This window comes from Papaver somniferum, chromosome 8 (genome assembly GCF_003573695.1).
Source record: "Papaver somniferum cultivar HN1 chromosome 8, ASM357369v1, whole genome shotgun sequence".
Lineage (NCBI taxonomy): Eukaryota > Viridiplantae > Streptophyta > Magnoliopsida > Ranunculales > Papaveraceae > Papaver > Papaver somniferum.
Genome location: NC_039365.1, coordinates 126,269,867 through 126,280,930, shown reverse-complemented (window position 1 = coordinate 126,280,930; position 11,064 = coordinate 126,269,867). Strand labels below are relative to the sequence as shown.

Here is an 11,064-nt window from a genome sequence, read left to right as displayed (position 1 = left end):
TTAGATATATAACCTATACAAGTTCGCATACTAGGTTCGCGAAGTACTGGAAAGAGTTTTCAAACTCCAGCAGAAATTCTCGGGTTCGAGAGCTTCACTGGTTCGCGGACTTGGCTCACGCAACATAGTTTCATAATTCAGCAGAAATTTTCGGGTTTGAGAACTTCTGCAGTTCGCGGACTTGGCTACTAGCCGATTTCCAGCACGGGACTTATGCACATATGTGTTTCCACAACATACTTATGTCCACTATGGTTATGTAATCTAAACTCTCATTCCAATCATTGAAATATTCTTAGAGAACGTTATATAGTTGCTACTCTATTTCTCGTCAAAGCAATTTTCAAGATGATCGAAACATACATGACTTGCGTCACTAGGTAAAGAAAAATATGATCGGAGCGAAACGCTTACCAACACATATTTCGAGATATAAATAGACGAGGTATACTCGGCTCGAAATACCAAATGTGTATAATCTAAGTCTATATATATAGCACACGACGTTTGTCTCAAGAAGTAGGAGATAGAATAGATAGACTTTTGAGTGACAGATAAGTTCAAGTCTTCACATACCTTTTTGTAGAGAAGTTCCACCGCTTCCTTGAGTAGTTCTTCCACTTGTATGATGAATCTCCATGAAGTCCTTGAGCTCAACTACACTTACTATCCTAGTCCGAGACTTAGCTATAATAGACTAGAAATCAAGACTTATAGTTTTGATCACTAACATTGACAAACATGCTTGAGATAACAACGCATGTGAGTTTGACCGAGCAGTGCTGTAACAGGCTTCTTCAAAGAATCCACTTCCCCTATAAGCTTCTCAATATCCCAATGCAAAATATAGTAAGTATTTACTCAGAGCCATGTGTTATCCAAAAATCAGTATGTTTTCTGGATTGTTTATACTAAAGTACACTTTTATAGATTCAAAAACCACAAAAAATCTACCATAGCACCCGTTTAGCCTCCTCGATAAGGACATGACACCATCGTGCGTGAGGGTTGGTTGTCATAATGTTTATGCTTATTTTCCTACACACTAACAGACTTTTCTTTGTGGGGATCCAATAGTTTTCTCTTCAAATATTCTATAACTTGCGGGTAATTTTCAAATAGAATACACTCCTTTACAAAATATGTTTCTTTCGTGGGCGACCATGTCAAATGTTCCCACTCCAATTGGAAGCTAGCCCATTTCACATTGGCTATTTTTTCATCTTCGATGAATCTATCTTTCTCTTATTGTTGTTTTTCTAATGGAAGTTTCTTAATCATCTCCATGAAAGTTTTCTTTGTGGTATAATCACGCTCTTGCAATAAGTTTGAACATTTGTTCCATATATGAATTGATATGTATGATATCTATACCTTGGTGACTATTATTATAAAGGAGAAATTTAGAATAGTAATAGATGAGAACTAGAAAACAGAAAACACCAGAAAACCAGATTTGAAGAAAATTATCTTCTCTAGATTATGAACAAGAAAACTTATTACAAATTCTCTCTTTGTTACGCTCACAATCTTGCTAAAACAGTAAATAATCTCTAAGCTTGCTTTGACAATAACACAAGTATTTGTCTACAAGCTTTCTCTAGGTCAGTGTGTTAAACCTCCATTTCTAGGTGTAAAACCGCACTATCTAGATGCCCTTAGCTATGAGCTAAATATCTCCAGTGATAACTTTGAGTTGGTTTCCCAAACCTTCTAGGAATCTATTTCCTTATTTAGGAATAATTCATTGTATAGGTATATTTCCCTATCTAGGAATAATACTTTGTCTAAGAAATATTTCCTTATCTAGGAATAATTCTTTTTCTAAGTATATCTCCTTTTCTAGGAATATTACCTTGTCTAGGAAATATTCCTTTCCCAAGCATATTTCTTATTTCCTTATCTAGGAATATTACCTTGTCTACCAGTATTTCCTTATACAAGAATACTTCCTAAAAGATAGTATTCATTCCTAGAGTAAAAATCTATCCTCGATATAACTTGAGGATTGCTAAGTTCCAAAAAGAGGAAAGATACAACTGTATCAGGAACGTACAAAGATGATGATATGCATCCGGAAAAACACGTTCTATCACTCCATATCAATGCCTTCTCCTTATCCGTAATCAACACCTTAGGAGTATAACCTTCTTGATACAATAACTTTACATTTTGTAATGCCCATATATAACTTTTCTTAGTATCGTCTTTTAAAAATAAAACCCCACATTAAATGGAAACTTCGTAGATGTTTGCCCGACAAAGTTCAATGTCGGCATGTTATACCTCTTCATTTTATATAAGTAATCCTTAAAAATAATTTGATGGAAACATCTTGCCAAGGTTACAAATTCCATATGAGCATAGAAAGATATCCCACTTCCTTTTTCTCATTTAGGTCATCGGCTACCTTATAGTATGCATTCTCAAACAAAAACAATAACAGTTGGACAAGTTGTCTATCTTGCTACCGCTCATTTCTCAATTTTTTTGTTGCGTTATAGATGGTTGCCAAAGGTAGATATGTTAATTTTGTTTAACACCTTCACACTATCAAGGATATCAATAGGTATTGTGCGTTTTTGACTCAGCACGTTTACTAACTATTTTTCTTTGAGGTTGAGCTTTGCCGAATAAGGATGGTTGATCAAACTCTCCGGAATAATTGGATGGTTACGGTAACCCGAGATAACTTGACTCATAAACCACACTTTTTTGACCTTGTTGAATCCAAATTGAAGCTTATAAGGGCACTCACACTTCATTCAATGATTAAGTCCCGTGTTCCTCGGGGTTTTTGATTTATACTCAAGACACTTTTTCTAACGGCTCTCGTACTTTCCACTACACTCGCAAATCATTTGAAAGTTGGTGTCTCTAACTTGTTTATTATGGACTATTATATACATCTTTTTCAACCCTTGTTCTCGAGCCGACTTCTTTGCATCTTCTTTATCTTCCTATTCAAAGTTGTTTGCATAGTGATCACTTGTGTCCTCACCCAAAGTTTGAACATGTATGGGTTGTTCTTCCATTCTAGTGTAGGGTACAATCTATTACAATAAAAATGAAAATAAAACACACCTTCATTCAAAGAAAAAAAACTGAAAAATATATTTAATGGCTTACAGCTAGATCGACGAGAGAAAACCTAACCGTAGCAACAACTTATGGCTAGTTTCCCAGTGCAAGTTCTCATGTATCTAGAATACTGCTATATAAATAGAATAACGACCAGTTAAGGCAGCCGTAACTGAAAGACGACCAGGTAACCCATCCGAAACCTGTTTACGACCAGGTAACCCAACCGACTCCAACAACATTAAATAACATTCAATATTCACATGGAACATAGAAAAAAACCTTGTCGTAACCCGTTATTACGACCAAGAATCAATGGTTTCCCAGCCGTAAACTTTCCCTATGGCTGGAATTCTAGGATTTTCGGAAAGAAAAAATGCAAACTTTTTGCAATTAAAAATTAGAAAATTGTAACTAGAGTTACGTTAAAGGTATACCTCACTATGTTGGGCAATTGTTTCATCATGTTCTTTTTTTTCTTGGCTTGGTCCTTCAAAATCATACTCCCTTTGTTTCATTATTTTTGTCGAAAAATTCCATTTACGTTAGTTTCAAAATTGTGTCCGACTTCTGATTATAATCGTATTATTTCAATAAACTGGCGAATATACTCATAAATTCATTTTTGACGGGATCCAATTTAAAATACTAAAGAACATACGTATAATTAGAATCAAATGTTTAAATATGTTTTTTCTTAATCCTTCGTTCCTTTTAAAAGAAAATATATTTTGATCCAAAAATTAAATTTCTTATAAATTTTATATTTCGTAAGCATATAACCTTTTCATCTCTATATTTTTTTAATATTTTTTTCTCATTTATAGTGGCACCGGAAATTTTAGGTAGTTTTTAGTACTACCATTTTTATCAAAACAAAATAGGTATATGATAATGGGTAGTCTAGTAAAATACTATGGTCTCCGTACTATTTTGACAAAGTTAAAGCGGACTAAGATAAAGAAATGTAGGGAGTAATTAAGAAACAAATGTTTAAATATTTCTCTTCTTAGGGGAAGGATACGATGACATGGTTAGAATGACATTATCATGACATGGTGACGCTCTTTCATCTACAAAATCCAAACGACAATAAATTTAAAGCTAATCTTTTTGGTTCCATGTTCCTCTTATAAATTTATGTATTCCTACCAAAAATGAGAGTATTCCGAGATATAAAACTTCACCATCCACAAATTTAATTTCAACAGTTAATCTTCGACGACTGATATTTAAAATGGTAGATGATTATCTTAGACGTCTCGGAATGCGCTCATTTTTTGTTGGAGTGTAGAGCTTTATAAGAGGAACATATCACCAAAAAATTAGCTTTAAACTCATTGTCATTTAGGTTTTGTAAAAATAATGGCTCGCCATGTCATGATTATGTCGTTATGACCATGTCATCGGATCCTGCCCCTTCTTCTTAATCCACCATTCCTTTTAAAAGAAAATATATTTGGATTTAAAAATTAAATTCCTTATAAAGTTTATATTCCATAAGCATATAATCTTTTCATCTCCATTTTTAGAATTTTTTCTCCTTTATTTCATTGATTAAGTTTCCAATTTCAACATCTTTTAGTCTTCGTTTATTATTTCCTATCTACAATCCTCATGGTAATTTTAGGTAGTTTTCAATACTGCCATTTTTATCAAAAAAAAAAGGTATATAATGAAGGGTAGTCTAATAAAATACTATGGCCTCCTTAATATTTTGACAAAGTCAAAGCGGACTAAAATAAAAAAACAAAGGGAGTAATAAGGTTCATAAGTTCGATGAGTTTGAGATAAAAATTCTTACATTTCTGAAAAATCAGCCACAATGTGATTATTGTTGATGGATATTAATATGTTATCGGATTTTGGATATGAGAGTTCATCTACATTATAATTCTTGTTTGAATCACTCATATTGAAATTTTGCTGGAAATCCTTCTTCTTTTTTAGCTTCTATTTTTTTTTCCTTTCTTGCTTTTAATTTTCAAATACTAATTATAGACAAATTGATTAAGTTAATTAAATCACTAATTTTAATTAGCGATTTAATCAAATTTATTAATACTAATTAAATCAAGGGCATATTAGCTATTAATGGAATTGGTTGGATAAGGAGTTATCGAGATTACTACTTCATGACTGTATTTTGGTATATTGTGAGCCCAAAACTCTGCCCTTGCATCCCCAGCAATAATATTCATCTTCCCCGCCCCCCCTGTTTGGAACCAGATCGTATTGAGTAAATCTGTAAATATGACGCACAACATATTAATTATCTTAATACATAATATTATGCTTCCTTTCAAGGTTCATTTGTAAAGAATAAGCAGATTCTTTGTGCTGTGTCGATTGCAAGCGAATGTGTTGATAGTAGACTTAAAAAGAAGAAACCTGACGTTCTATGTAAGATAGATATGGAAAAGCTTTCAATAATGTGAAGTGGAAGACTTTGCTTAGGATTCTAGAGAAGCATGGTGTCGGAAGGAGATAGATCTCTTGGATGAATTGGCGTATATCTACTTCTCATATCTCTGTCCTTGTAAATGGCAGTTCCACCGAGAAGTTCAAGGCCTACAGCAAGGTGATTCGATGTCTCCTTTTTTGTTCTTATTAGTGGTAGAGCTGCTATCGAAACTGATAAATGACGCAACTATAGGGGACATATTCATGGGTTTCAAGTGAAGGATGATAGTATTATGATTTTTCATCTGCAATTCGCGGATGATACATTGATTTTTGTTGATTCCAATGCTGAAGAGGTGAGAAGACTTCTTCTTATACTATCTAATTTTGAGATTCTAACTGGAATGAAGCTTAATCTAGAGAAAAAATCGATGATAAGCACTGGTACTGATAATATAATGGATTTTATGGCTTTGGAGATGGGATGTAGAATGAAGAAGTTACCAATTAAACGTTTGGGATTGTAGTCGGGTTCTACTTCTGGATGTGCATCTGTTTGGGATGACATAGTTCAAAGAATGAAGGTCAAATTAGCAACTTGTAAGAAAAGGTTCTTGTCGAAGGCAGGGAGGTTAGTGCTTTTTAAAAAGTTGTTTATCTAGTCTTCTGATTTTTCTTTCTCTTATTCATATGCCAGAAATCGTGGAGCTGAAGTTAACAAGGTTGATGAGAAACTTTTTGTGGGATTCCAATGAAACGAAGAAGAAAATGTGTTAGGTTGGTTGGTTAAAGATCTGTAAGCCTAAAAATATGGGAGGACTGGGGGTAAAAAATCTCAGATGTACAAGCAAGCATTGGAGGCAAAGTGGATATGGAGATATTCTCTATGGAGAAAAGGCTTTATGGAGAAAAGTGGTGCAACATAAGTTTATGAGTAATCATGATGCGCTGATTCCTAATGATGATGCAAGTACACAGGGGAGAAGTGTTTGGAAGAATATACTTAACTCTTCTACTTTCTACAGGAACATATTAGTTTCAAACTGAATAACGACAAGCCCGTTAGATTTTGGCAAGATCTGATGGTCCATTAAAGGATAAGTAGCCGGAAATTTTTAAAGTATGCAGGGAGAAACAAGCTACACTAGCAGAGACAGATGTAAGTGGAAAGTTATAGTGTCAGACACGAAGGAATTTGTATGCCAACGAACAACTAGAATGAGACTTGTTGTGTAACCAGCTTGGCTCCTTTCATAATCTTAATGAGGATGCAAAAGAAATGTATTTTATGGGAGGTTTCATAGTGAAGAAGTGCTATGCAATGCAGGTGCGAGATGAAGGAGTCTGGGACTTTGACAGGTATCTATGGAAGAAGAATATCCTACCAAATTCTGCCAAAAGTGAGTTTTATGTTATGGGCTAACTTTCATGATTCTTTGCCTACTTTAAGTATGCTTAGAAGTAGGGGAGTAGATGTGGAGAATGAATTATGTGTCTTTTTTCAGAAGGATGAGGAAACAACTGACCACTTGCTTGTTAACTATCATTTTGTTTTTGAGATCTTTGGCTATTCTATAAAAGCTTTCAAGGTTGCATGGGTTTCTCCTAACCCTGATCAGAAATAGTTTGAAGCATAGAATATGAATAATATAAAAGGCAGGAGCAAGGAGATTTGGGTGAAATGTATTTATGCAGTCTTCTGACATATATGGAAGGAAAAGAATGGGCGAGTTTTTGGAGGAAACGCTAAATGTATGTTGAGCACGTTTGTATGCTGATTAAGCAAAATATTATATTGTGGTGATGTGGTCTATTGATCAGGATGCGTTAAGAAACTACATTGTCATTCAAGTACTCTATTGGATACAATTTTGCACATCCAACAGTGTAAATCGTTCCTAGGTTTAAATTCTTTCTTTTCTTTATTTTTTCTTTAATATAACCATCCTTTTAAAAAAAAATAAAAATAAGAAAAAAATGAAAGTGGAGTAAAGAAAAAGAATTTATTTTATTTTTTTATAAAAAGAAAATTCTTTTTGACTACGAAAATAATGATAGAATGATAGTAGAATGTTATAATGGGCATTTAACAAAATTAACAATTTTAGTCTGTGTGAAACACTGAAACTCCAAGTTTCACAGTTTGTTTCTCACTAAAAATTCTAAAAACATCTTCTCTTTCTAAATTCTCAGATCTACACTGTAATTTTTCCTAATTTTTGTTCAAGAACTAATATCCTGAAGAAGAAGAAGAAGAAGAAGGGGAATAACATATCCAATAATGGCGGGTGGGATCCGAAGTGGTCGATCCTACAGTGGTAGTGGTGGTGGTGGAGGAGGAGCATTTCGGAATATCTTATCATACAGGATCTTCGTTTCCGCCATGTTTACACTTCTCTTCTTCGCCACACTCTCTGTTCTCTTCACCTCTAATAACGATTCTGTAAGTCTTTAATCCTCATTTCCTTTACAAATTGTCTGTTTATAATTTTTCTACTTTATAATTATTAGTGGTTTTGTGAAAAAAACAGGTTCTTCCAAATTCAGGAACAGGACAACCTGTAAATGCATATGTACACAGAACATTTCTAGCATTGAAATCAGATCCATTAAAAACAAGATTGGATATGATTTATAAACAAGCTAATGATCATATCGCTTTAGTTAATGCTTACGCTGCTTATGCGAGAAAACTCAAACTTGACAATTCTAAACAACTTCGAGTTTTTGAAGATCTAGCTAGAAATTTCTCTGATCTTGTTACTCGTCCTACCTATAGAACTTCTTTATTTGAGACTGATGGTCCAATTGAAGAGGATATATTTAGACAATTTGAGAAAGAAGTTAAAGATAAAGTTAAATTTACTCGTTTATTAATCGGTGAAGCCAAAGAATCTTTTGATAACCAGCTTAAGATTCAGAAGTTAAAAGATACTATTTTTGCTGTTAATGAACAATTAACAAAGGCAAAAAGACACGGAGCTTTCTCTAGTTTAATTGCTGCAAAATCTATCCCGAAGAGTTTGCATTGTTTGGCAATGAGACTTGTTGAGGAAAGGATTGCTCATCCTGAAAATTATAGAGACGAAGGGTATAAACCAGAATATGAAGATCCTAATCTTTATCATTATGCCATCTTTTCTGATAATGTGATTGCTGCTTCTGTTGTGGTGAATTCTGCCATTAAGAATGCTGATGAACCTCATAAGCATGTCTTCCACGTTGTTACTGATAAGATGAATTTAGCTGCAATGCAAGTTTGGTTCAGGATGAGATCTGTCGAAGGAGGTGCTCATGTTGAGGTTAAGGCTGTGGAGGATTATAAGTTTTTGAATGCATCTTACGCCCCAGTACTTCGGCAACTTGAATCTGCAAATCTGGAGAAGTTTTATTTTGAAAATCGGGCGGAAAATGCAACTAAGGATGCGAACAATATGAAATTCAGAAATCCCAAGTATTTATCTATGTTGAACCATTTGAGGTTTTATCTCCCTGAGATGTATCCTAAGTTGCATCAAGTTTTGTTCTTGGATGATGATGTTGTCGTTCAAAAGGATTTAACAGGTTTATGGAAGATTGATATGGATGGCAAAGTTAATGGGGCAGTTGAGACTTGCTTTGGTTCATTTCATCGTTATGCTCAGTACATGAATTTCTCTCATCCTCTCATTAAAGAGAGGTTTAGTCCGAAGGCTTGCGCTTGGGCTTACGGAATGAATTTCTTTGACCTTGATGCATGGAGACGTGAAAAGTCCACAGAACAGTACCATTACTGGCAAACTTTGGTAAATATTTCCTATTCAGTTTTCATTTCTATTGGAGTAAGGTGTTTTTTGTATCCCTTGTTCTCTTTCTATATTTTGATATGAATTTTGAGATTAGAGGGTTCTGAAATTTTTCTCTCATGCATAAGAATTTATTCTAATTAAAGTTTTGTTAAATCGTCTGAATAGAATGAGGACAGAACGTTGTGGAAATTGGGAACCCTCCCACCTGGTTTGATAACATTTTACTCAACGACAAAACCACTCGACAAATCTTGGCATGTTCTTGGGCTTGGGTATAATCCAAGTATAAGCATGGATGAGATACAAAATGCAGCAGTCATACATTACAACGGAAACATGAAGCCATGGCTTGATATTGCCATGAACCAGTTCCGACCTCTTTGGACCAAGTATGTGGATTACAATATGGAATTTGTGCAGATGTGCAATTTTGGTCTCTAGATTAATTTCTTGCCTCATTGGAGAACGACGAGGTAATCTCATAGCTAGTTGGTGTTTTCATCCTTTTAGTAACTGTCTTTTCGTAAAAATCCATTAGTTACAACTTCTGAAGCAAAAGCGCAGTAGTGTAAATTGTCTACCTTTATTCTTTATGCTGGAGAAGTTACGAGATCTCCACTTCTGTAATATTTTTGTTTAGTTGAGCAGTAAGGTAAGATTTCTTTGTACCACGAACAGTTTAGTTCTATAAACTTGAAGAAATTCATTATTCTTGTGTTGCCAATCAGCATGTCCCTGTATTGAGTGACTTGAAATGAACGTTATGTTATTGAATAAAGTACTGGTTAACGAATGGTATGTTTGATATCTATTTTATGGCCAACCCGTCCTTGATAGTTGTCTCGCCACCGACTATTACTCCAACGGTCGGCAGAAAGGGAAGTGAGAGAAACAGAACCAATATTTCCCTATGAAATAACTGTACAGATTGTGAATTGGTGATGAACCCCTTCAGATGCTAACAGTAAGATGCTCATATTTTAAATTGATCTTTTACTTGAGTTATCTCAGCAGTTGTGTGATAGAAGAAGGTCCTTTGTCACCCTCTTTGTGGTTCTTTGTTCGGCGAGGTAGGTAAAATTAGGAAGGGAGAATAGGAAATATTCAGTATAAATGAGTGTACTGGGGGTTCAATTTCGGATGTACGTTCTCCTGTCGTCTACTGATATTGAATCTGCCTCTAGTTGTTGGCGTAACTCTCGAGGATGTGGCCTTTACAAACAGAAGTTACTTAGCATCAATAGTTGTCCTGATGCAGCACTGACAGTGAGTATGGAAAGGGAAGAGGGAGGAGCAATGTGGGAGATGGCCTCGTTCAATCATGCAACATATAATGATTGTTAATGCAGATCAAATTAGGGCAATTTAACAAAGTGTCCAGCTTCCTACCATATATTTAATAAACCGGCCAAAAAATTTAAATCTTTTATAAAGTGGCCTTTCTGTTAGATATAACACCTGGTCCCACCAAAATGGTCCACCAAGCTGACTTAGTCAATCATGGGGCTTAAAATTACCACTACATCCTCACCCTTATGTTATCGATTCTTTTTTTCATTCATTTCTTCTTGTTTATGTTTGTCTCTCTCTGTATCTCAATTCTTCTCATCGAACTCGGATGATTGATGAAAATAGAAGTGATCTCACAAGCAGTCAATACCGAAGATGTGGTTATTAGTGAAGAAGAAGAAGAATGGTTTATTAGTGATATTTGACAATTTTAAAGTTTTTAGGGTTTTGCTGGATGCAGCAGCGAAGCTGAAGTACAAATCGAAGATGAAGTTGAAATCGG

At 34.6% G+C, this 11,064-nt stretch overlaps 1 protein-coding gene across 1 annotated transcript; it reads left to right on the top strand.

Moving 5' to 3' along the window:
• Positions 1–7,539: 7,539 nt before the first annotated feature.
• On the top strand, positions 7,540–10,002 carry LOC113302949 (probable galacturonosyltransferase 9). Its single transcript, XM_026551922.1, has 3 exons — positions 7,540–7,927; positions 8,016–9,269; positions 9,438–10,002. The coding sequence occupies exons 1-3, from the start codon at positions 7,766–7,768 to the stop codon at positions 9,711–9,713; spliced, it is 1,692 nt and encodes a 563-aa protein (XP_026407707.1). The 5' UTR covers positions 7,540–7,765; the 3' UTR covers positions 9,714–10,002.
• The last annotated feature ends 1,062 nt before the right edge of the window (positions 10,003–11,064 follow it).

Coding starts and splice junctions, on each gene's coding strand:
- LOC113302949 (XM_026551922.1), top strand. CDS start 7,766: ATGGCGGGTGGGATCCGAAGTGGTCGATCCTACAGTGGTAGTGGTGGT. Junction 7,928..8,015: donor TCACCTCTAATAACGATTCT/GTAAGTCTTTAA, acceptor TGAAAAAAACAG/GTTCTTCCAAATTCAGGAAC. Junction 9,270..9,437: donor ACCATTACTGGCAAACTTTG/GTAAATATTTCC, acceptor TCGTCTGAATAG/AATGAGGACAGAACGTTGTG.